Below are 25791 nucleotides of genomic sequence, written 5' to 3' on the forward strand. Positions count from 1 at the left end.
ATAGAGTAATTTGTTTAAGTAGAGCACAGTGGGAGCAGTGGGAGAGAGAGAGAGAGAGAGAGAGAGAGAGAGAGAGAGAGAGAGAGAGAGAGAGGGGGAGGGTGACACTCAGTGTCTGGCAGGAGAGAGGCAGTGAGTGAGAAGTTGGAGAGGAATACAAAGGCAGAGCTAGTCATTAGTGCCCTGCTGGGACAGTAGACTGGTGATTGCCTTGTGCACCTTGGCTGTTACTCTGCTGAGTCAGTATAACTGAACCCACATCAAGATCAAGCTAAGAGTAGCATACAAAGACAGTATTTACAAAGGCATGTACAAGCACCATTTTCAGGTCAGACAGGATGAGTCAGAACTGTCAAAAGAGTGAGTGCATCATACATCTGCCACTCTGGATGCTATTCTGATGCAGAAAGCAGGACATGCAGAGCAGATTTTAGCATTCATTTCAGACATTTAATAGTGAAGTTAATGCAAAACAATGAAAAGCAAACGTGAGGTACAGTGGAATAATTTCAGGAATATGAATCATACACTGTTGCCTCTAAAGTTGAATTAAAATATTTCTACCTCTTCCTGAAATGATTATGAGAGTGAGATTTATTCTTGATAGAGGTGAATTACTGATGTGTATAAATAGGAATAAAAAGAGGAGTGTGTGTGAAAACAAAATTACTCCAACTTTATGGGCAACAGCGCACAAGGAGGATCCACAGGAGATTCTGGACAGACATACTGTATCCAGTCATCCAGTAATGGGTCACTGAGGTGAAAAGGCCGCTCAAATGGCAACTCCTGACTTTTGATCCACTTTAGACATCCAAGTTTAATAGCATCTGTGTTGTCTGGCGTTAGCATCTACCGTTAGAGTTACTCCCCCTGCAGCCAAAGGTTTTTATTTGCATGTAAAATAGTCAAATTAGAATCTCATGGCATCTGTCTGCTCCTCTAACCTAAAACCCATTTACAGTGAACAGAAGAAGTGACCTCTATCCAGTGTAACTCAGATGGGGTGTGCGTGGCTCTGGCTGTCTTCTGAAAATATGATGTCGAAACAAAAGCACAAGGAAAAGTTATTAAGATGGGGAGGGGCTCAGTATTGAAGGTTTAAAGACATTTGGACAGATATCAAAATGTTCCCATAGGATTTTCCCAGTGAAAATAAGACAGCTTCAGAAATGACAGTAGACAAGTAACTCAATTGTATTTATACGTGTTAGTAATTTAATATTGTTAATGTTGGAATTTGTTTGCTGATATCCAGGATTAACATTTTATCCTGAGCTTGTACCTAATGTGGACAGCAGTGTGCTCATTTTATTGTGAAAAAATGTTGATGTTATGTGACTTTGTCATATTTTTGTAAGTGCCATTCCCTGGGACACATCCTGTTTGAGATCCCCTGTGTATGTTTGTTGCAGCTTCATATATGCAAACTGATTTGTGTAACAGAGCAGTCAGTCCTATCAGCTCTAAACATGACTTTCACCGGAGAAGACTTGTTAGTGTGTGATTGAGTTGAATTAATGACAACTTCATTCCTTTCAGCTTTAATTCAGTCAAACCCGTCAGATTAATCCTGAGGGGAGCCAATCTCAGACCTCTTCATTGTGACGTATTTTCCCACACTTGGAGACATGGAGGTTCACGCAGGCTTTGGTCATGCTCGACCCCGTCTGGGTGCATGAACAGCTGTGTGGGCTGCAGGGCTTTGGTTTCATGCAGTGGGCTGGAGCGTGAAGCAGGAGGGAGGTTCTCTGTGCTCAGGAATGTAGGAGGACACAGGCCACAGCTCAGCCCTGTCCTCCTCACATCTGATCTGGGAGGAAAACTTAAGACCAGCAACCAGAAACTCATCATGTCATGTTTCAGTAATCCCTTTATGTGATGCTGAGTGATAACTAATCACAAATTCAGCTATTTAGTTTAGTATTAGGAATATACTCATCCCAAAACCTGTATTAAGACCATGACATGATACTATTTGAACATTTTATTACTTCTTGCATGGAAATACTGCAGAAATATTAGTGTTTACATCTCTAAAGACACTTAGTGAATAAATTTACATTCAAAACGTACTCTTTACAGACAAAAAATCCCGTGAATGGATATATTTACCTCTGCAGTGGTGGTAAACTGCATTGTATGCTTTGTTTGTAGGTTAGTGCATGGCGCCCCCTAGTGACAGGCTGGTGCAGTGAACCGCTTTCAAGTTTTTTTTTTTGTTTTTTTTTTTTTTCTGTGGCGTTACGGTATTTCAGTGCAGTCCTGCAGATCGTCACAGTGAAATGAGTTGAGGACAGAGATGCAGAGGTGCCTCGGCTGTTGAACGCCCCCGGGGGGGGATGAGAAGTGGAAGTGGGCGCAGACCGGGCAGGAGCGGCGTAACGTGGAGGGGTGTTGGTGGCGGTGGGGGGGGTACGGAGGGAGCAGACACCGGGCCGGTCTGTGGACGCTGCAGACACACACAGATCTGCACTCAGGGACCGTGGGTTATCTCTCAGACTTGGGGGGGAAAGTTTGGTCAGCTGCTGAGTGTTTGGAGGCATCATGGTCGTGTCGGTGCGGAGCTGGGTCGCCAACGAGGGAGGAAAGCACTTGGTCCTGGTGGGAAAACTTTTTTTTTTTCGCTGTTATATGTATGCATGTGTTGGGGCAGAGAATCCACCAGCGTTAATCTCACTACAGACAGTAACTTACATAAACACACTAATGTCAGTTTGTCTTGATTCTGCAGCTGCAACAATAGGTCGACATTAACTTGAACTGATACCCATGAACTCCATGTACACTCCACCACCAGCTGTCTAATAAAGACAGATGTAGCTGCTTCTTAAAGAAATGTGTGTTTTTGTGTGTAGATGCTGTGGTTGGGGGCTAACACCTGGCTGTTTGTGAAGACTTTCCTGCTCTACTCCACTGGACAGCAGTACTACTACCTCTACAAGATGCTTGGGGTAAGACCTGATGCATGGACATTTAGGATATAACTGGAACAAGCATTACTTTATTTTTCTTGAGAATAAAATTAGCTCTTTTGATTATCAGTACAGCAACTGCATCTACCACTGGTGTAATAACTTGACCAATTAAACTCATTACATCAAGGTTTAGATCTTTTGTCTGAGACTTTTTCTCCTTCTCATCAATTGGAAGCTGAACTTGTAAAAGTTAGTCACAGCCACAACATGTAAAAGTTGTTGTGTATCTGGTGATTACATAAAAAGAGGAAGTCTGTTACATCAATGCAGATTGTACCTGCTCGCAAAGGTCTCAGAAAACTAAAAAAAAAAAAAAAAAAAATTAACAGTGAGTACTTTTAATAATGAAGAAACATAAGAGTAGGGATGTTTTGTGTCAACAACCACATTTAGCCCTTGTTCATTAGAGTCATCGGATTTGCTGGTTTCAAATTAATTTAGTGATGGATGGTCATCTAGCACATGCAGGTTTAATTAGTTTGGACCATAAACTCTGTCACTGACATTTATGACATGTGCATTAATATTCAGTTACATACAATCAGGGATTTGATGCTCACAGGCAAATAAAGGTAATAGTGTAATAATAGTCACTTCTTAAATTTGGTGTGTGTTCCATATAGTGTTTGATTCGTTTTAATTTATCAAATACAATATATAGACTTCATTGCAATGAAAGTAGATAAGTGTAATTATGAGCACTGTAGTTAACTGAAATGTCATTTTAAAGATCCAGTGGAAGAAAGTGTGAAGTATGAAACATGTAGAAATCAGATGTGGCAGCGGCATGTGTGAGCTATTCATGCTCTGTCTGTTCATTGGGAGGCACAGGGGCAGAGGGGCAAGTGTGGGCACGCCACTAACTCTGACTGAATGCCTTGCCAGAGGGCTTAAGTTTATCTGCATGTATCAGGTGTGTGTGAGTTGCATTAATATGTACGTCAGTGTTTTTATGCTGTTGAGGGGAATTTAGATTTGACTTCAAAAAAGCATCTTGTCCCTTTACCTGTAGGTGTAATTGTGTAAGTGTTTGTGTGTCTTTGAGGATACTGGGGATGCACAGACAGGAGATATCAGATCCCCTTCTTGTGGTTTTGCCGTCAGCTGCTTTTCCTTGTTAAGCCGTGTGGAGTTATTAAAGGGTAGAGGTATCAGACTTTGTATGTATGCTGCTGTTAACCATGACCTGCTATACATGGATTTCAACCCTGACCTGAGACTATTTGTGCACAGTATGTCAGAAACTCTACTGTGTGTCTTACATTTCCATCTTTTTAAATCAGTTGTACAGCAGGTTTTTGTCCCTCACACCCTCATGGACTCTGTGGATTGTCAGTACTTGTTCAGTCATTTGCTTTTTCTAGGTATACCAAACCTTCAGCCCATCTAAACACTTATGGCCACATTAGACTGCAGTCAGCCCCATGAACTTTCTCCTTTTATCCTCTGTTATACCTTCATCCCTCACACTTAGATGTTTTATTTTCTTGGGGGTAATCAGAAGAGACAGCACCTGCCGTGCGCACAGACGCTGCCAAGAAAGTGTTTAAAGGCACTGACGCCAACGTACATCCAGAGTTAATCGCTTGAAAACAACCTTGATCACTGAGCTATAGCTGATAGCTATAGATATTTGCATAGATTTGCCTCTAATGTCTCTTCAGATGAACTTCACCTTTTTTCTGTCAGATTCTCAGACAACACAATTTTCTGAGATGTTGAGGAAACTTCCTGTCCCCTTTTTTTTGTATCTCCTGGCAACAGTCACAAGCTAATGGGGAGTCAAAGAATAAGTAGAGTGTAGTCTGACTATCAGAGAGCAGTGAAAAGGTTGTGTATTGGAACAAGAAAATACAATATTTCATGCACATCGTATTTTAGTAGTTAGGTAAAGTTGTTTTTGCTTATAGTTTAGGTATGTTTGAAGAACATCAACAGTAACATTGGAAAACAGTAATAACAGAATTAGAAATTGATAAAACATTAATAGTAAATAATAAAATGTAGTAACTGCAGTTATTTCTGAGTGACCAGAAACATCCAAAAATTCTTTTATTTAAAGGCTTATTCTGAGCAGAGACCCCTAAAGCAGACAGACCATGGTTTTCATCCCTAGAAGGACAAAGATGGTGTTGGATTTCTGTATGTGGCAGAAGTCATGCCTCAAGCTTCAGTACACTCAATCCAAAAGCTGAACAGGAACAGCTCAAAATGTGCATCCTGCAGACCCTGATCACTTTACATTCACTGCTGTATATGCATGTGTGTCTTTCCCAGCTAGGGCTATGCATCAGCCGGGCATCTGCTTCAGTGCTGAACCTGAACTGCAGTTTGGTGCTGTTGCCCATGTGTCGCTCCCTCCTCACGTTTTTCCGAGGAACACACACGGTAAGAAAGACAATGGAGGACAAATTCAGTAACTGATGGATGGAGAAGTTATGTTTGTGTTACAGAAAGAGTCAGATACTGACACAAAAGTTAAATTTGGTGGATTAGTTAATTGTCACACAAAAAGGGCAATTTTCAATCTGTGTGTTCACTTTCTGCTACTGTTATAATATAAGTCTAATAACACTTTAGTAATACATAAACTGTACAATAGAATACATAACTGGAAATTACATTTCTGTCTGGCTCATCAAATTTTGTCTACATCAGTCATTTGGTACTTGGTATTTGGTTTTGCACTTAAATTCATGGGGTTAATTCCCAATAAATGTGGATAGGTGCTCATCGAAATGGTTCAATATTAGAAAAATGCAGTGGGTAAGTGTCTCCGCAGAATAACGTCTGCAACAAGATGATTAAAAGATAAACCTAAAAAATGGAAGATGGCATCCAGCCATTTTTATACAGGAAAATGGAAACAATTCTAGCAATTATGCAAAATGATAGGAATCAAATAATTGTGACAGGTCTAGCAACAGAATGTTGTTTGATTAGGAAGAAAAGTTCATTTTTTTTATATCAGTCTATGGACATGTCATATCAGTAAGGTTTCTGTCAGCTGAATTGGAAAATTTGATGCCAAAATGCATACAGAAAATAAAAAAAGAGTTGCATCTTTGGAGCTTTATTGGTGAAATACATAATTATTAGGAGGGAAACTGATAAGCTGGAGAGCAGCCGTGTCATTTTCCCAGACTTAAAAATAACCCCATTGTCTTTCACACTCCTGCAGGTATCAAGCAGAAAGACACGCAGGTTGCTAGACAAGAGCAAGACCTTTCATGTGGCATGTGGAGTTGCCATCTGCATCTTCTCTGGTAAAAAACACTTAACACCACAGCTCATAAATCTGCTGGTATCATCGCTGTGATGACACTGTGTGTGTGTCTGGAGGGTGCAGAAATGGACTCAGGCTGGCTCAGCGTTCCTGGGGTACCAGCTGGGATGTTTTTCCGGCTGCTGGTGTGTGTTTATTTGGTGTCTAGTTGTGCGTTTGTGTTCTTGTGAGTCTCTTCTCATGACATCATGGGAGCCAGCAGCTGCATGTCCCCTGGCTCTCAGATTTACAGGCCTCTTCCTCCTATTCATCTTTGTTAGGAGTTTTCGCTCGGATCTAATATATATGTGTGTCTTTACAGTAACACAAGTCTCACAAACATGACATGCATTCTCAGCAGAACTGAATGAACTGTTCAGCTGATTAGCAGTGGTATGCAACACTTGGTGTGACTGTAGCCTGTGCAAGCCATGTGCAAGTTTACTTTCTACTTCTTTATAGATTATCACGAGACTTCCTCTTCTTTGTTATTTTAATCTACTTTCTAATTCAACATAGCATATAAAGGAGGGAGAAAAGTTTGTTTATAAAGGGATTCTCCATATACTTTTAGTATGGAGTAAACTTAAAACACTCAATATGAGCTCCCATAATGTAACCCCATTCTTCTTAATTTCCTGTATTTTTTTCCCTCCATGTTTATATACGGCCTTAATAGCATCACATTTAAGATGAGAACGTTATTCAAGAGCCCCTCATTCAATTTTATGTCACTGTTACTCTGACGTAGTTATTATATTCATAGTGTGTCCATCTAAGAGGAACAGGAAGAACTGGAACACTTCACTCCCTTTAGAAGAAGCTCTCAAGCTCTAATAGCAAAGTTTAAATTTTCTGGGAGAACAAATGATAATGAAGACAGAGGAGGGGGTGGCGGGAAGCAGTGGGAGTTAGAAAGGATGTGGGTGAGAAAAAAAGGACCCTTGTGTCTCATGATTACGCCCTCTAATTCCATCAGCTGTCGAACGGCTGCATGTTTAGCCTATGATGTCAAGGAGGAGTGTGTGAATGAGTCAGGAGGATGTTTTGCTGACTTTTCGCTGAATGGACAAAGAAAGGTTTGTGTGAGTGTCTGCTGGCAGTCCATTCTGACCTTTGTAATTAAATGTGTGCAGAGCAGAAAGCGGGTCCTGCACATATGTCTGCTGGTATCTGTGTGTAAAATTGTGTGTGGTTTAAATTAGTGTTATGTAACCACCTCTTTTCTTCTGTAGTTGTGCATGTTTCTGCCCACCTGGCGAATGTCGTCAACTTTAGCGTCAGCTTCTCAGATGACTTCCCTGCTCTTAATTTGGCTCGCTACAGAGGAGAGGTGAGACACAAGCACTGAATTAACACCTTCACTTACTCATAACTTCAACCATCACAGCTGCTTCGATAACCCTAATCTAAACCAACAATAATGCAAAACCAAATAGTAATATGTAAGGACTTTGCAGAAATTAGTTTAAAGTCCTTAACGACACATTAAATATATTCACAGTTTCCAGTGTCCCACAGCAGTGGCCAAGTCATCAGCTTACAGTTCTCACTCTTCACTCACAGATTAACACTCCAAGTGAAGTTAAGGTGATGAATGATGAAAACAATACAACATGGATAAAGTGGTGCCAGATTAGTGATTTTCTTGCTAGACCTTGCCTTGTTTAAAATCTTTTTAGTGTCTTTATTTTGGGAATAGTTCAAATCTATTACCTGTTTGGACGAACATCACCTTCTATTCCCTGAACAGAGTAACAAATGTTTTCCAGTGAATGTGTCTCCGGATCTGTGCGCTTAATGTGTTCAGTGATTGAATGAAAGCAGCCGCTCTGCAGCTACATAGCGATGTGAATGAATATACCCAACATACAACCCTCCTTTGCCTACATGTGTCCTGAATTACTGAAAACTTTTTCAAGTGCTAAAGACAAATAGATCTTGTCATAAACACGCAAATTAGCAGCTAACATAATCTAGCCACATAGCCACACATACATTGGCTGGCAACATCTGCTTACATTTTGCTTTTCATGACACACCAACAAGTCTCACAGTTTTCCTTCCCATCCTTTATTCCAGCAGGTTATAAAACAGTGTACAAGTCCACTCACATAATATTTTTTTTAATGTTGTCTTTCCAGGACCCCAAGCTGATCATTTTAACCACAAGTAAGAACAACATTTTGGTATTTATTTGTATGTAGACAGGAGATACAGACTGTTGTATTTGGCTGTGTTTTTACTGGTTTAACTGTGAAATGAGAACAAGAAGTCATGGTGTGTTCATGTTGTTGCTGAGCTGTAAACTCCTTAGATGTTTAGTTTGCGGTTACCGTGCTCTCTGATTGGCTGTTTCTCTTCAGTCCCAGGGGTGACCGGTGTCCTGTTGGTTCTCATCCTCTTTTTGATGTTCACATCGTCCTCTTACTGTGTACGGTAGGTCTCAACAATATACTGCAATCAGCCGTCTCCATCATAGTGAGTGTTTGCACGTTCATGCCTATGTTCTTTTGTATGTGGGTTTGTGCCCCCTGCATCTGTCTCTGTACATGTATGTATATGTGCCTCTGTCTCTGAGCTCATGACTCACCTGCTGTACATGTGTGTGAGAGAGAGAGGGGGCTGTTAGATGGAGACGATAAGCAGGCACGCTAACAGAGGTCTGTCAAAGAGCAAATCCCCACTAAGTGTTCCACTCTCAGTTCTGTCATTACTCGGTTCATAGTGGGTCACCCACTGTGCTTGTTGTTTGTTAACCCTTGCAGGTGCATGAGACTTGAAGTGTGTCTGTGTGTACTCTCTTTGCTTCCTTCAGCAGTTAAACACAGCATACAGTAAGTGGTTTTGTCCAGACTTTTAGAGATGAATTTGGTTAAAAGGCTTGAGAGGTGGCATTACAACTGCATTATGACAACAAAGAAACACTCGCATTATCAGTAAGATACTATCATTGTTTAAAACTCAGTCTTCTGTGACTCATGGCCTTTTTTGTCAGTATTTTATCATCATAATTTTAGTACCTTCATAGAAATTTTAAGGTTTGCTACCAAGTCATTTCAATTGGTGCTCAACTGATATAACAGTAATAGTTTGGAGCAGGAAAAAGTTGGTAGCCGATTAACTGTCCCCTCCAAAAAAAAAATAACATTGAACTTTTACATTATTAGGAACTTGATAAGCTGAGGTAATAAATACCCAAATAAACAAATCTACATAAATGAGCATCAAACTCACAGAAAAAAGTTAAGGTTATAGCTGTTGTTGTTACTAGATGTCATTAATTTGAATAAAGGAGCGTACATTTGTCAGCATAGATTGTAAAACATCCTTTTGGCTTCGGTTTATCATCCTAATGTCCCTAATTTAATTTCATCTCGATTCAACTGAATTATGACACAGTGCCACTTGAGGTCCTGTGATGAAATCAGAAGGGTTGGACTTCTACAGAAGTTGCATGTGACAGTTTGTTTGATTTTCATTGATTGAAGAGTTTATGGGGGGGTCGTTGTGAGTATTGACCCCTCTAACACTGACCTCTGAAGTGCTGCTTGCTCTGGCTTTGAGCTGGGAGTCTGGGAGTCTGGTCCTGAACAAACTCTGACAGTGCTCTCTTCTTTTGTTGTCTCTGCTCGGTGTTGCGCCTGTCATTGTTGTGTGTTCATGTGTCATATTACCAGGCTGATATAACTCTTTAACCACAGACTTTGTTTCACCACTAATTTATTTAAAATGTCTACGTATCTTGTCATTGTATCTTGGTTTTCAGGGCATCCAACTATGAAATCTTCTGGTACACACACAACCTCTTTATTGTCTTCTACATCATCCTCATGGTGCACATGGTTGGGTAAGTTTCTGAACATCTGTGTATTTTATCTGTGTTTTTTTTCTTTTTCTGCACTCTTTGTTCTGTTGATGTACTGTACACCTTAATCTGTTTCTTCTAAAACACCATGAGCACCGCTGTCTTCAAATGTCAGCAAATATAAGGCACTCTCCCAGATTAAGATGTACTTTTAATCTGCAGTTTAAACCACACTTTTAAAAAACTTTACTGTGGTTTAACCTCTATCTTACTTATGCCTTCTTTTCCAACTTTTAAAAGATTGCTTCATATCATCTGTCACAGATTGTATTTTACTGTATTTTGCTTGCAGACAGACATGAAAATCTTACTCAATTTGATTGACAGGGAGACAAATGCACTAACATGTTACTCTGCGTGGCACTTTGTTATTAGTTCATATTTCATCAACCTTATCCTTCTAAATAGGAGCTGGAACCTATCCCAGCATGCACAGGAAGCCAGGCAATGTTCCAACTTTTTTCAGGCTTCAACATGGACCATCATTACTGTGATTACGTGTCCAATGAACTCTGGCCTGCATGTTTATGTGCTAATGTGCTAGGCCTATTGCACTGCGTAATTGAAACAAAATTATGTATTTGTTAGGAAAATCATCAGTTTACTTCTTCTTTGTTCAGTGGAGCTCTGAAGTATCAGACCAACATCATGGCTCACCCTCCTGGGTGCTTCAGAATGAACCAGAGCAGCTCAGCAGAACAAGGGGAGGAGCTGAAGCAGCATGAAGATGGAGAGAGGAGATGCAGAGAGGAGGCTCACTTCCAGCCCCACTACCCCCAGGTGTGTGTGGATGTGAGTGGGTGGTGTATTTGTATCAAATGTGTTTTGGCATTTAAGTTTATTGGTGTGCAAGTTTTTGCTGAAGAAAGTGTGTAACTTTGTGTGTGTGCCTCTTAGGTGTGACTGTGCTTTAATGGAGTGTGTCAGGGTTAAGTACAATGCACGTGTGCAGAGGACATGGGAAGTGTTCCAGGGAGTGGGCCCCATTTATTAGAGGTGTAGCACTGTTAGGGAGGGGCAGGCATCCTCGTTCTACATAAAGGTCTATGTTTGTGTGTGTTTCTTCTCGCATGTGTGATTATATGTTTGCACACGGTCGTTAAGCAACAAGACGGTTCCATAAAATCCCCTTTAAACCTGATTGTGCTCTGCAGGCTTTACTGAAGCTGTGAGCAATTAGTATTCTTCAGGTAAGGGCCAAAAGAAGAAAAAAAACAAACACCACACACAGCGGTACAAAGGTAGAGAGATTGAACATAGATTATCTCCTGAGTCTGCTAGTTTACTTGAAGCTATATGAGATTCCTAAACTTCCTACATCAGGGCAAATGCCACATTCATATTGTAACATACAGAAGGTGAGCAGCTACATGAGGGAAAAAAATCACCAATAGTAGAAAAGATATCCAGGCCTTCAATTTAAATAAAGGTATTAATACTCAGAGTAATAGTTCTGTGCTGAAATTCTTTGCTTGAGTAAAAGTGTGCAAATATAATTAGCAAATTGTACTAAAAATCTGGAGTGTAAAAGCAGGCACTGAGTAGTAAAATAGTCCCAGTGACTGTTCAATGATGATGTTTTGGATTAATTTTACTGTTGCATTAATGTGTATGTTGCATTTTACTGCTTTAGGTGTTTTAGACTGAGATCATTATAACTACACCACACTGTTGGTTAGTTTGACCCACAGCAGTACTTCAAAGTCTGTAAGATCATTACGTGTTTGTAGCATCAGTATCCCGTAAGAATCACGCATCTCAAAAAACTCAACTCTTCATGAGCCCAGAAAATTTACTAGTTATTCCAAAGGGTTTGTAATGACTTTATTTAATCAAGATTACTTGAGTGTATTCTCAATTTACACTTATTACATTAGTTTATCATAAAAAATCTGAATAAACACGTTTGGAGATGTTTGGTTTTAACTGAACAGGATGAAAATGTTTATTCTGAGAAGTAACTAAAGATAGCAGACAAATGTACATGAGTAAAAACAATACCTTTTGCTTCTGATATGTATTGGACATATAAAGTTGCATAAAATGGAATTGTCTAGATAGATTCCACCAGTGAAAGATGTGTTTAGTAAAGATGGAAGTGTTTTCATGATGCTTTACAATAACTTTTTTGTAAAATAAACTGTTACAACATTGACTTATCCCTTGTGTGTTTCTTTGTCTATATAGACATGGCTTTGGGTGTCCGCTCCCCTCTGTCTCTACTGTGCGGAACGCTTCTATCGCTACATCCGGAGCAGTGACCCTGTTACCATAGTGACAATCATCAAACACCCCTGCGATGTAATGGAGTTGCGTATGTTGAAGAAAAACTTCCAAGCTCGTCCTGGACAGGTGAGGAGACATAAAATTTGCCTTCGTCATATCTCTATTTAATTATGAAGTGAATCATGAATGGACATTTCAGGGTTGGAAATGTTGTTTATTGTGAATTGAAGGAGGATCAGATCTCCAAGATTAGAGGACATTCGAGTCTCCACCTCTGACTCCCTCCCGCTTCATCTCCCCACATTCCCCCTCTCTAATCCTCTCCTGTTTTTCTTTTTTCTCTTTGTCATCCTGCTGTCACTCCACCTCGCCTGTCTGTCTCCCTCTCAGTATATTCTTCTCAACTGTCCAGGTGTCTCTTCATTTGAGAACCATCCCTTCACACTAACGACGGTAAGAGGTTTATGTAACTCTCCATGCAACACATTCCTCACTTATGACACAATGCAAACACACACATATCCAAATAACCGCACACATATGTTTCTGAAACTTTATTACCCCTGGCAAAGAACATGCATTTCTTTATCCCTCTCATCATCCCGCCTCCTTTTGTACTTGCTGGCACTTGATTGACAGCTCTCTCATCCAGTCACACTCTACTTGACATAACTTAAAACATTTTTTTTTAGATTTTGCTGAGTTTTTTTAGAGAGAGGAACAGAATACAAAGAAGCTAATTCTAGACAGCATACAGTGATGTGCTCGTAGGCACACAGTCGGTCATTCTCACACAGATACACACTGTGTGCATGCCTGAGCCTGGTGTGTTATTGAGCTTTGAGGAGGAAGGCAGAGAATCACACTGACAGAGAGCAGACAGACCCCTGAGGCTAGTAACGCCGCCTGCCAACAGGAAGGCTGTGTGTATGTGTGAGTGTATGTATGTGTGTGTGTGTGTGTGTGTGTGCACTGTTAAATTTAATGAAAAGACTTGTGGCTATGTACTGTATGTATAGGTGCTACCGTGTGTGTTTGTTTGGTTGACACATGTTCTATATATGTGCGTTTTCTTGTACTTCCATCAACAGAGTTTGAGTTCCTTTGTGTGTCTTTATCTTTTTCTGTTACTGTGACTCACTGTCTATTCTCTAACTTCTCACAGTGTCCCACAGAGAACAAGGAAACTTTTGGCATCCATCTTAGAGTTGTGGGAGACTGGACTGGTGGGTTCACACACTCACACATGTATTAGGATGCTGACTTGGGTGCACGTGCAGCAACAAAGATAAAAACAAATACATAGATTCTGTTCCTTATCAGACTTGACAGGATGGAGGCAGTTTTGTTTTGTCCTCCTCTGAGAACACCGCATTTCCAAAAAGTGTTTGAGAAATGCAGACTCTCGTGTATCTGTGTGTTGCTCTTTTTTGTGCATGCATTTTGACTTGGAGGCTTCACTCTTACACTTGTTATTGTTTGGTTGAAAAGAAACCACAGTTTGCTCCCATGATGATATGTCCAACTTTTTTTGTGTTAGATTTCAGTTAAATAGATAAACTCCAAAACCACTGTTTCTTTACTGCAACTTCAGGTGAAACACAAAAAACACAATGTACACCAAATTGAGTACACGTGAGTAAGCTGGAAAATTCAGCGACGTCATTCCATTGGCAAAACACTACCCTTTGTCTTGCAGTTTTTAAGTTTGACTGCATCGTTTGCCCTGGTATGCAGAAGACGCAGGAGGAGGTTCACTTCTACAGGAAACTGTGGCCTTTTGGGAGCCTGTGACAAATGCTCGAACATTTCCACTTGCTACTGTAAAATATTCACACAGATAAATTCAGAAAACAGGAAGGGAAGTCAGTTTATTTGTCTTGGCCCTTAAATCTGCTGTGACTGCATGTTGTGAAATGATATAGAAATGTACAAAAAAAAAAACACCCGAACTGTACAGTGTATAGTAATTTCTTTTACAGCAGTGTGTTTGCATTATTTATGATAATCTGCTCTGTGTAAGAGTGGTTAGATAAAAAATAATCAAATCAAAGCCTCCTCTCCTCTCCTCTCCTCTCCTCTCCTCTCCTCTCCTCTCCTCTCCTCTCCTCTCCTCTCCTCTCCTCAGAGCGCTTCACACAGCTGTTACTTCCTCAACCAAAGATAGACGTGGAGGTCCTTCCTGTGGTGCAACAGAGGAGATACCCCAAGTATGTATTTCTGTGTGACTGAGTGATGTGGCTGACATAATTTCTCATGAAGGCTCAGAATCACAGAGGGGTCAGAGGTTTTGACCTCCTGACCTCTGACCCTGTGCTCTTCCTGCTCTGTGTTTGACAGAGAGATAGATGCAGATAGTGAGAGGGAAACGTGATGTTTGAGTTTGTTCTGTCAGTAAAGCTGAGAGAAACAAACCATTAAACCCCCATCCTCTCAGTTCATGTGTCATGTTCAATCATACTATGAAGGAGGCTTTAGTTTTGTTTAAGGATCATGTTATATTTGATAGAAAATGTTAAATAAATCATCATATTTTGTTTGTTGCTGTATCTGTTTCATACACGTGAATTGTAGCTTACTAATGTGAAAACTGGGGTAGCCATTACATTACAACAACTAATAATTACAAAGACATAAAGCCAGTGTATTACGTTTTGGCTCACCCATGTTGGCAATGATGGATAATTTTCTCATAAGTGTAAGTGTAACCCAGCACAACACTGAATATGTGACAGCTGCATTAAGCCAAGGGTCCTTTGGCTCATTGTTAGGTGTTAAGGGTGTGCAAAGACTGCCAGCATTACCAACCATTTACTGGGCTTGATTCTGAGTTTCATGGGTAATGTGATACTTATAAAACACTTAATGAATGTGTGTGTGCATGTGTGGGGATTTCTGACTGTCTCTTCACAAATACACGGCCTGTGTCCAGATACTGGGTTCAAATGCAGGGTATTTGTGTTTGATTGGTAAGAGGAAATCTTATCTAAAAATGTTGTTTATTTGTCAGTTTCTGTCCTTAAATGACTTTTGTAATTTTGTCCACTACTTTTTGTCTGTTTTCAGGGTTTATGTGGACGGTCCATTTGGAAGTCCATCAGAAGAGGTGTTCAACTACGACGTCAGTCTTTGTGTGGCTGGTGGGATAGGAGTCACACCCTTTGCCTGTGTGCTGCATGCTCTGCTGTGAGTTTGAAGCTGCACCTGTCTGTCATCATTCAGTCTGTAGGACATGAATTAATCAAAAATCTCACGTTGACAAATATTGAACACGTGTTCTGTTTTGTGCTCCCAGTGATGGCTGGACTGGTTTTAGGCTGCAGAGGTTGTACTTTGTGTGGGTCTGCAGGGAGCTCCAGTCCTTCTACTGGTTTGCTGAGCTGCTGTGTGCCCTGCATCATAAGGTCAGCACCAAGGATATTGTTGGTAATGAAAACAAAATAATGAAAACTAGGTGTGAAACAAAAATAAAAGAAAGGCAAGGTTTTTATGTGGGTATGGGAAAGTGGGCTCAATCTGGGATGACTTTGTAAATAAATGTTACTTAGGTAAGAACAAATTCCTTGCAGCGGTAAGTGAAAAAGTATTTGGAGCATTTTCTCAAGAGTAAAAATCCCTCAGACATAAGTCCATTTGACTCATAAAATCTCACCTACCTTACAGGACAAGGTTAGAGAGAACCCCCCAACCCAAAAGATGGACATCTTCATCTTGTGTACACTTCCATATTTGTGCCCCATTTACATTTAAAGGTCCAGTGTGTAAGTTTTACAATGATTTAGAGAGTCTAATTACACAAATGGGATATAATATTCAAAACGGTATGTTGTCATTAGTGCATAAGTACTTGAGACCTTAGTGTTATAGCTATATTTGAGTATGGACCAGAGTTACACTTGTAATTGATCACTATGCTGATTACCAGTGTTGGGAATAACAGCGTTAAAAATAACAGCATTACTAACGCCATTATTGTTTTCCAGTAACGGGTAATTTAATTAATTACTCTGTGAAACATTACAATGCCGTTACCGTTACCGGCAGTGAAATGTGACTCGTTACTATGCACTGATATCTAACAGCTGTTATCCGTCCTGGCTCGCTCAGCCAGGCATGAGAGATGTTACATTCACGGACGAGTCGAGCTTTGGAACGGGTCTTTAAAGTGACGATAAGAACCGATTCATTGCAAGCTGTTCTTATATTCAAATTGCCCACTCTGCCTTCATGCTTCACCTCTGTGCCCCATGAGTCTGAGTTGTCCACGCTGCCTTCACCTGAACGACTAATGACATGACTGAGTTTGAGTTGTCCGCAGCACACCCCATTCACTTGAACGCAGCTCTGTGCACAGCTAATTTAGGGGAGGAGTTATCAGTGAGTCCGACTGACTGGACTGAAGACATTTACCGCTGTATCAGGGAGGAGCGACTGAAAAAAGTAGAGATGTGGGACTAACTGGAGGAGCATCTTCTTCCTATAAATGCAGATCCCCTTATGTGGTGGAAAAGCCGGGCCCTGGTGGAACCCAGCCTTACCAAAGTCATGGTATAGAAGCTCTGTTTCGTGGGAACATCGGTTCCATCTGGATGAGTATTTTATCTAAGACAGGACTAATATTATCTGATAGAAGCCGCCTCAAGACGCAAAAGTGAGATCACTTGTCTTCCTTAACTCAAAGTTGCCGAAGGATAAGAAGGAGAGGCAGTAGAACCAACAAAGGATGACACTGCTTTATCATTTCACGCTCCAATAAATCTGAAGGTAAATGATGTCCCTGCCTGCTGTTCTACTCTATGAAAATGACCTGTAAAACACGCTCAAAAATCACTTTTCTTTTACATATTTGAAGATTTTTCACAAAAGTAACTCAATAATTACTTTCCCTGGTAACTAATTACATTTATGAAGGAGTAATTCTGTCACTAATTCAGTTACTTTTTTGGGAAAGTAACTAGTAACTATAACTAATTACTTTTTTAAAGTAATTTGCCCAACACTGCTTATTACTGCATTTTCCTCTCTAGTACATGTAATTGTAATGTCCTCGCTAATATAGTGGCAGGTATCCCCGCCCAGGTTCAATTCCCCGACGGGGAGAAGAAGTTTTTTGCCTTTTTTTGCCTTCACTGCCCGTGCATCGATAAGCATCCTACTCAGCAGAGAACCTGGTGTCAGGCTTTTCTTATGATACTATAATAACAGTATAACATCTCCTTTTCATTCTCTCTTGATATTCCTGCAAAAAAAATTGACACTTTAGATCTAAACTGATTTGAATACAACATAATTCTAAGGTGTAATTACTATATCAGCCACATTTTCCACTCTGGTACATCTATAGCTAACATACCAGCTCCTCGTTAGTATAGTGGTGAGTATCCCCGCCTGTCACGCGGGAGACCGGGGTTCAATTCCCCGACGGGGAGAAGAAGTTTTTGGCCTTTGCCCTTAGTGCCTGTGTATCAATACATCTTACTCATCAAAGAATCTGGTGTCAGGCTTTGCTTATGATACTGTAATAACAGTGTAACAACTCTTTTTCACTGTCCTTGATATTACTGGGGGAAAAAAATCATCCAAGCTGATTCCAATCAACATGATTCTGAGGAGTAATTATTACAACAGCTACATTTTTACCTCCGCCAAGGAGGTTATGTTTTTGCCAGGGTTTGTTTGTTTGTTTGTCTGTCTGTTTGTTTGTCTGTCCGTTAGTGTGCAACATAACTCAAAAATTTAAGGACAGATTTGGATGAAATTTTCAGGGTTTGTTGGAAATGGGATAAGGAAGAAATGATTAAATTTTGGTGGTGATCGGGGGTGGGGGGGCCCACGGGGGGGGCCACTGATCAGCCTTGGCGGAGGTCTGCGCTCTCCGAGTGCTTCTAGTTCGCTCTTGTACATGTAATAATCACGTTACCACTTCTCATTAATATAGTGGTGAGTATCCCCGCCTGTCATGTGGGAGACCGGGGTTTGATTCCCCGATGGGGAGAAGCATTCTTTTCATGCCTTTGCCCTCTCTGTCTGTGTTTACAAGGAACTTAAATCAAACTTCACCCAGAGATATTTTGTCAGTGAAAGCAGAACACATCTGTGGACATGTAATACATATATTCCATTGTTACAAATTTCCATGCTACTGAATGTAATAACAATCTAATTAACCCCTGATTGGGTATTCTTTTGCAATGAAACAAACACTGACTCTAAAAAAAGTACTTCTTTTGTGACCACTGTGGATCAGGGTCAGGTTGAGGACAGCAGTGTGTTCTACAACTTCACCACTAGATTTCACTAAATATTACCCTGAACTCTTGATGCAGCGTTGTTCTTCTAGTGCCCTGTTGAATCCTGTACATTAATGACACAATCACAATGTAGTGGACCTTCATTTTTGTTTTTTCAACTAACTTAAGTGAAGACATTTTTTTAGAATGCTACTATACTGTTTAAGATTTTACCTCCCCTGACCTTATCGAAGATGACACCATGCAGATACCCCATAGTGTACTACAAAGGCTAAACCTGAACTTAAATTGAAAACACACGTAGAAAACACACATTAAAATGGGATATAATATTCAAAGTGGCATGTTGTCGTTAGTCCATAATTATTTAAGAATATGAATTGCTGCATTGTTGTGACCTTAATTTTATAGCTATGTTTGAGTATGGACCAGAGTTACACTTGTAATTGATCACTATGCTGATTACTGCATTTTCCGCTGTAGTACATGTGATCTCAATGTTTCATCTCCTCGTTAGTATAGTGGTGAGTATCCCCGCCTGTCACGCGGGAGACCGGGGTTCAATTCCCCGACGGGGAGAGAGAGGTTTTTGGCCTTTACCCTCAGTGCCTGTGTATCAATATATCTTACTCAGCAGAGAACCTGGTGTCAGGCTTTGCTTATGATATTGTAATAACAGTGTAACAACTCCTTTTCATTCTCTCTTGATATTCCTGGAAAAAAATGGACACTTTGGATCTAAATTGATTTCAGTACAACATAATCTTCAGGTGTAATTGCTATATCAGCTACATTTTCCACTGTAGTACATGTAATAACAGTGTTACAGCTCCTCGTTAGTATAGTGGTGAGTATCCCCGCCTGTCACGCGGGAGACCGGGGTTCAATTCCCCGACGGGGAGAGAGAGGTTTTTTGCCTTTGCCCTCCCTGCCTGTGCATCAATAAACATCCTACTCAGCAGAGAACCTGGTGTCAGGCTTTCCTTATGATACTGTAATAACAGTGTAACATCTCCTTTTCATTCTCTCTTGATATTCCTGCAAAAAAAGTTGACACTTTGGATCTAAACTGATTTCAATACAACATAATTCTGAGGCGTAATTACTATATCAGCTACATTTTCCACTCTGGTACATCTATGGCTAACATTCCAGCTCCTCGTTAGTATAGTGGTGAGTATCCCCGCCTGTCACGCGGGAGACCGGGGTTCAATTCCCCGACGGGGAGAGAGAGATTTTTGGCCTTTACCCTCAGTGCCTGTGTATCAATATGTCTTATTCAGCAGAGAACCTGGTGTCAGGCTTTGCTTATGATATTGTAATAACAGTGTAACAACTCCTTTTCATTCTCTCTTGATATTCCTGGAAAAAAATGGACACTTTGGATCTAAATTGATTTCAGTACAGCACAATTTTCAGGCGTAATTGCTATATCAGCTACATTTTCCACTGTAGTACATGTAATGACAGTGTTACAACTCCTCGTTAGTATAGTGGTGAGTATCCCCGCCTGTCACGCGGGAGACCGGGGTTCAATTCCCCGACGGGGAGAGGCATTCTTTTCATACCTTTGCCTCTCTGTCTGTGTTTACAAGGAACTTAAGTCAAAGTTCACTCAGGGATATTGCGTCAGTGAAAGCGTAACACATCTGTAGACATGTAGTACATATATTCCATTTAGGGTTGCACGATTAATCGATTTTAAATTGAAATCAATTTTTTTTAAATAGGACGATTTTTAAAAAAGGGAAATCGTCAAATCGATTTCATCTTTCTTGTGCGTCTGGGCCACATGCCTGCGGGTTACCACAGGCTCTTCCTCCTATCCCTGAGAGCGGTCATTCACAGAAGTCTGTGTAATGACCACGGACGTTAAATCTGTTATTGAGCCCACAGTACTTATAGCAATATAAGCCATCACTTCACGCATGGATCCCGCAATTCAAATACAGCTGCATGGGGATCACTCATCTTATGCTGTCCCGGATCTGTGCCATACTGTCTTCTTCCAGTTCGGGTCCGGGTCGTAGGGTCAGCAGCCTCAGCAGAGGAGCCCAGACAGCCCTCTGCCCAGAGACCAGCTCTGGGGATATAATCCCTCCAGCATGTCCTGGGTCAGTCTCTTCCATGCACGGATCCCCCAATTTAAATATAACCGCATGGGGATCACTCATATTACGTGGTCCACGTACGCACGACTGATGCCTGTCACTGACTTACATTGGTATCACTTGTGTGGGCCCAGATACCCCAAAAAGGAAAAAAAAACTTTTTTTTTTTTTTTTTAAATAATGAATTTAGTTCTCTTACTTGCTAAATTTTTCATTCACAAATGTAAGTTCTGTAACACAAAACCAAATATTTATTTTTTGCTCTGATTCGGACATTGTATTGTAGTGTATTCCCCCTGGCAAACTTATGTTATTTTCTAGTTGTATGCATTGTTTGAATACTCTACTTCATTCAATAAAGATTTAATGAAGAAAAAAAAAAACTTCTGTGGGTTCATCACGTGATGCCATCACAGATTTGAGGTAGGGAGCAGTGGCTTGCATTGTGGGCTGCTCACAAAAACGACCTGCTGACTTCTGTTGTCTTTTGTAGCTGTACCCAAAAATTGAAATTGATAATCGAGTTTGTAGAGGAAAAAATCAGGATATTATTTTTTGCCAAAATCATGCAGCCCTAATTCAATTTTTACAAATTTCCATGCTATTTAATGTAATAACAGTCTAATTAACCCTGGGTATTCTTTTGCAATGAAACAAACACTGACTCTAAAAAAAGTACTTCTTTTGTGACCACTGTGGATCAGGGTCAGGTTGAGGACAGCAGTGTGTTCTACAACTTCACCACTAGATTTCACTAAATATTACCCTGAACTCTTACTGCAGCGTTGTTTTTCTAGTGCGCTGTTGAATCCTGTATATTAATGACACAATCACAATGTAGTAGACCTTCATTTTTGTTTTTTCAACTAACTTAAGTGAATACATTTTTTCAGACTGGTACTATACTGTTTAAGATTTTACCTCCCCTGACCTTTTTGAAGATGACACCATGCAGATACCCCGTAGTATACTATAAAAGGCTAAAAGTGAACTTGAATTGAAAACACAAATAGAAATTAAATTAAAACAAATATAAAATGCAAAGCTATTATAACTTTGGTCTTTGATTTGAAGTGGTACAACCTGTATACGTTAGACTGAATGTTTAAATTACCTGGACATGAGGTGAGCAGTTTCAGATGCTGTGTTTGTTACCTGAGATGTTTCTCCTAAAGGGGTCTGTGCACATCTTTGTCCTCAGTGTTTGACAACAGTGGTTTAACAAAGATAATGTTCTTGCCACCTGTGTTTGTGTGTGCCATTAGTCAGGGTAAAAGCTTTACTGGGTTTCAAGGGGAAAAGGAAGGTCAGAGGTTAAAGGCGAGAGGGAGCGTCATTACTATGACACCTGTGCCTTAAAGCCTTGGCTTTCACCACTCCCACTGAATTTGTTTGTGGAGACTTATATTTATGGATTAATCACCTCATTCAGTTATTATTAAAACACTGAAACAAAGTTACTAATGCAAAGTTATTGTAAAAAAAACATTTTAAGTATTGTATTCAAAGCCAGTGTAGAAGTGACAGACCTGGAAGCAATATAAAGAATTCAGTTAAATTACTATCGTATTTGTTTATGAGTCTTGTTGTATTTTGTGTCTGTTGTGATTTTACCTCTGCACTCTGAAAGACAGGTTAAATAATCCTTGTCATCTTTACTGTCAATTCTCTGCATTGTACCAAACTCATTAACTTATCACTAACACCACCAAATGTTCTATGTTTGTGTTTGTGCTTCAGCTCTGGCAGGAGAACAGACCAGATTACTTTAACCTGAAACTGTACATAAGCCAAGAAGACAGGCTGCAGGTGGGTAACACACACACACGTGCGCACACACACACACACACACACACACACTTGTGCACCTTGTTTTTCACTCATTTCCTCATTGTGCTATTGTTTGTCAGTCATCCACCACTAGAGGGCAGTACATACCATGGAGCGAAACCGTAAACTGTGTCTTGCAGTTTCAGCTCTTCAGATGACGTCAGTTCAGACACTCAGTGGTGGCATTTACTCTTGTATTTAAAATGATCTCTATCTCTTTAACAATTCAGTTATACCAGAACAAGTTAGAGTATTCATCTAAAACTGACTGATATGTTTAATCACACTTCTGTAAATTTACAAATGAATAAAACCCTGCATGACAAAAGGCACTAACAGTAACACAGTAACCTCTGAGCACTGATATTATTAGCAGCTCTGTAAAACATTGTTTTCCTTGCAGTTTGAACGTAAAATTATTTATGTCTTGTATTGTAAGAAAGGACAAGCGTTATTTGTTTTTAAGTTCTAAATGTTAGTTGACTACATATTTGAAAAGGACTAATGGAACAAGGTAAATTAACTCATGCTGTAATGTGTTATCACGTTAACAAAGGAATTTAACGTCCTGTGTAGGTGTGTTACAACAACTCCTCGTTAGTATAGTGGTGAGTATCCCCGCCTGTCACGCGGGAGACCGGGGTTCGATTCCCCGACGGGGAGAGGCATTCTTTTCATGCCTTTCCTCACTGCCTGTGTTTATAAGCAGCCATGTGATAAATCAGAGGTTAGTCACAGTGAGCACAATGACTGCTGTGTTGTAATTCATTTATCTATTTCCTTTCACTTGGGTCTCTATTCCTGAGAGCTTTTCCACTCTACTGACCTACTGTTCAGAAGTGTTCAATGGTCTGAAGTGCCTTTATAGGAAGCAACAAGAAACTCAAGTCAAAGTCCCCTCAGGGATACAAGTGTCAGTGAAAGCACAGAAAGTGTAAGAGCATGTTTTTTGTCTTAATGTAAAAGGGTTGACATCTGTGAACATCTGTGTACTTATATTCCATTTTTGAATGATTTTCACTATTATGAAAATCCATGCTATTTTATGAAATAACAGTGAGGGACATTCTGTTTTGACGTTTCCTGACTAAATATAGTACTTTTTCTTGTTTTAAGAGTCGGACCAACACAACCAGGTAATTTGACTTAAAGTTTGTTTGAATATCAACATTTAAAAACAATAACAACAAGGAAACATATAAAAAGAAAAAAAAACATATTTAAGAAGGAGCGCGATTAAGTTCATATTATATATTATATAGTCCTGTACAGTGGCCTAGAGGTGCAACAGCCCAAAAAATTATCCACTATAAGGAAAAAAAGAAAACAGCCCAAAAAATTATCCACTATAAGAAAAAAAAGAAAACAGCCCAAAAAATTATCCACTATAAGAAAAAAAAAGAAAGCAGTCCAAAAAATTATCCACTAGCCCAAAAAATTATCCACTATAAGGAAAAAAAGGGAACAGCCCAAAAATTATCCACTAGCCCAAAAATTATCCACTGTAAGAAAAAAAACAGAACAGCCCAAAAAATTATCCACTAGCCCCAAAAAATTATCCACTATAAGGAAAAAAAGAGAACAGCTCAAAAAAATTATCCACGAGCCCAAAAATTATCCACTGTAAGAAAAAAAACAGAACAGCCCAAAAAATTATCCACTAGCCCCAAAAAATTATCCACTATAAGGAAAAAAAGAGAACAGCTCAGAAAAATTATCCACTAAAACAAAACAAAAAAAAGAGAACAGCTTTTCTTAGAGTGAATACTTTTTTGGGCTGTTCTCTTTTTTTCTTATAGTGGATAATTTTTGGGGTTAGAGGATAATTTTTTCTGCTGTTCTATTTTTTTTCTTATTGTGGATAGTTTTTTGGGCTAGTGGATATTTTTTGGGCTGTTCTCTTTTTTTCTTAAATGGATAATTTTTTGGGCTGTTCTCTTTTTTTTCTTATAAGGATAATTTTTTTGGGCTGTTGCACCTCTGGGCCTCTGCAGTCCTGCCCCCTTACCCCATCTTTTTGTACTGACCATAAAGTCCCATGTCAGGGTGTGGTTAATGTGGAAAAGTGGAGGACCTTTTGTTCTTGTACTTGGAACCAAGAAATTTCTCTGTTCTTGTGGAGTATGTGGTACGATTAACTTGACTCCCACTAAAGATTATGCTTCTACCCTATCAAAAGTCATAATGATCAAACGCTTATGTAATGACCTTATGTAATTAAAGTAGCTCCCACACTTTCCCCTCTAGTAACTGTACAGAAACAGCAGCAACTCCTCGTTAGTATAGTGGTGAGTATCCCCGCCTGTCACGCGGGAGACTGGGGTTCAATTCCCCGACGGGGAGAGGCTATATTTTGCCTTTGCCCTGTTGTCAGGCTTTGCTTGTGATAATATAATAACAGTGTAACAACTTCTTCTCTTTCTCCTCGAGAAAGTATACATGATTCTCAGGCATAATGACTATATCAGCTACATTTTCCGCTCTAGTACATGTAATAATCATGTTACAACTCCTCGTTAGTATAGTGGTGAGTATCCCCGCCTGTCACGCGGGAGACCGGGGTTCAATTCCCCGACGGGGAGGGGCTTTGTTTTCATGCCTTTGCCCTCTCTGTCTGTGTTTACAAGGAACTAAAGTCAAAGGTCACTCAGGGATATTGCGTCAGTGAAAGCAGAACACATCTGTGGCCATGTAGTACCTGTATTCCATTTGTGTTTTTTACAAATCTCCAGGGGTTCAATTCCCTGACAGGGAGAGGAAGTTTGTCCTTTGCCCTCAGTGCCTGTGTATCAATACATCCTTCTCAACAGAGAACCTGGTGTCAGGCTTTGCTTATGATACTATAATAACAGTGTAACAACTCCTTTTCATTTCCCTTGATATTACTGGGAAATGAATGATCTAAGCTGATTCCAATCAACATGATACTCAGCTGTAATTACTGTATCCGCTACATTTTCTGCTCTAGTACTTGTAATAACTATGTTACAACTCCTCGTTAGTATAGTGGTGAGTATCCCCGCCTGTCACGCGGGAGACCGGGGTTCAATTCCCCGACGGGGAGAAAAAATTCTTTTCTGTGCCTGTGCATCAATACATCCTACTCAGCAGAGAACCTGGTGTCAGGTTTTGCTTATGAAAATATGATAATAGTAATAATAATAACAATAACAGACACTTTACATCTAAACTGAGTTGAATTCAGCATGATTGTCTGGTGTAATCACAATATCAGCGACCTTTTGCTCTCTAGTACATGTAC

The 25791-nt window shown here is 40.0% G+C and overlaps 1 protein-coding gene and 9 non-coding genes across 10 annotated transcripts in view; all 10 read left to right on the top strand.

The window, feature by feature from the left end:
- Positions 1-2394: 2394 nt before the first annotated feature.
- nox4 (NADPH oxidase 4) overlaps positions 2395-25791 on the top strand; it is a 29472-nt gene continuing 6075 nt past the window's right edge. Inside the window, exons 1-16 of the mRNA XM_030152777.1 lie at positions 2395-2604; positions 2859-2954; positions 5256-5366; positions 6160-6244; positions 7479-7576; positions 8388-8415; positions 8610-8682; positions 10013-10093; positions 10732-10891; positions 12299-12463; positions 12728-12790; positions 13503-13563; positions 14466-14547; positions 15404-15523; positions 15633-15741; positions 22440-22508. Coding sequence (XP_030008637.1) covers positions 2548-2604; positions 2859-2954; positions 5256-5366; positions 6160-6244; positions 7479-7576; positions 8388-8415; positions 8610-8682; positions 10013-10093; positions 10732-10891; positions 12299-12463; positions 12728-12790; positions 13503-13563; positions 14466-14547; positions 15404-15523; positions 15633-15741; positions 22440-22508 — 1458 coding nt within the window. The 5' untranslated portion in view covers positions 2395-2547. The remainder of the gene's footprint in view (positions 2605-2858; positions 2955-5255; positions 5367-6159; positions 6245-7478; positions 7577-8387; positions 8416-8609; positions 8683-10012; positions 10094-10731; positions 10892-12298; positions 12464-12727; positions 12791-13502; positions 13564-14465; positions 14548-15403; positions 15524-15632; positions 15742-22439; positions 22509-25791) is intronic.
- trnad-guc (transfer RNA aspartic acid (anticodon GUC)) lies at positions 17695-17766 on the top strand. The gene has a single exon. It is a non-coding gene; the product is annotated as a tRNA-Asp (tRNA).
- Positions 19096-19167, top strand: trnad-guc (transfer RNA aspartic acid (anticodon GUC)). The gene has a single exon. It is a non-coding gene; the product is annotated as a tRNA-Asp (tRNA).
- On the top strand, positions 19419-19490 carry trnad-guc (transfer RNA aspartic acid (anticodon GUC)). Its single transcript has one exon. It is a non-coding gene; the product is annotated as a tRNA-Asp (tRNA).
- On the top strand, positions 19745-19816 carry trnad-guc (transfer RNA aspartic acid (anticodon GUC)). The gene has a single exon. It is a non-coding gene; the product is annotated as a tRNA-Asp (tRNA).
- trnad-guc (transfer RNA aspartic acid (anticodon GUC)) lies at positions 20068-20139 on the top strand. Its single transcript has one exon. It is a non-coding gene; the product is annotated as a tRNA-Asp (tRNA).
- Positions 23121-23192, top strand: trnad-guc (transfer RNA aspartic acid (anticodon GUC)). Its single transcript has one exon. It is a non-coding gene; the product is annotated as a tRNA-Asp (tRNA).
- Positions 24801-24872, top strand: trnad-guc (transfer RNA aspartic acid (anticodon GUC)). The gene has a single exon. It is a non-coding gene; the product is annotated as a tRNA-Asp (tRNA).
- Positions 25040-25111, top strand: trnad-guc (transfer RNA aspartic acid (anticodon GUC)). The gene has a single exon. It is a non-coding gene; the product is annotated as a tRNA-Asp (tRNA).
- trnad-guc (transfer RNA aspartic acid (anticodon GUC)) lies at positions 25522-25593 on the top strand. Its single transcript has one exon. It is a non-coding gene; the product is annotated as a tRNA-Asp (tRNA).

This window comes from Sphaeramia orbicularis, chromosome 13, assembly GCF_902148855.1.
Source record: "Sphaeramia orbicularis chromosome 13, fSphaOr1.1, whole genome shotgun sequence".
Taxonomy (NCBI): domain Eukaryota; kingdom Metazoa; phylum Chordata; class Actinopteri; order Kurtiformes; family Apogonidae; genus Sphaeramia; species Sphaeramia orbicularis.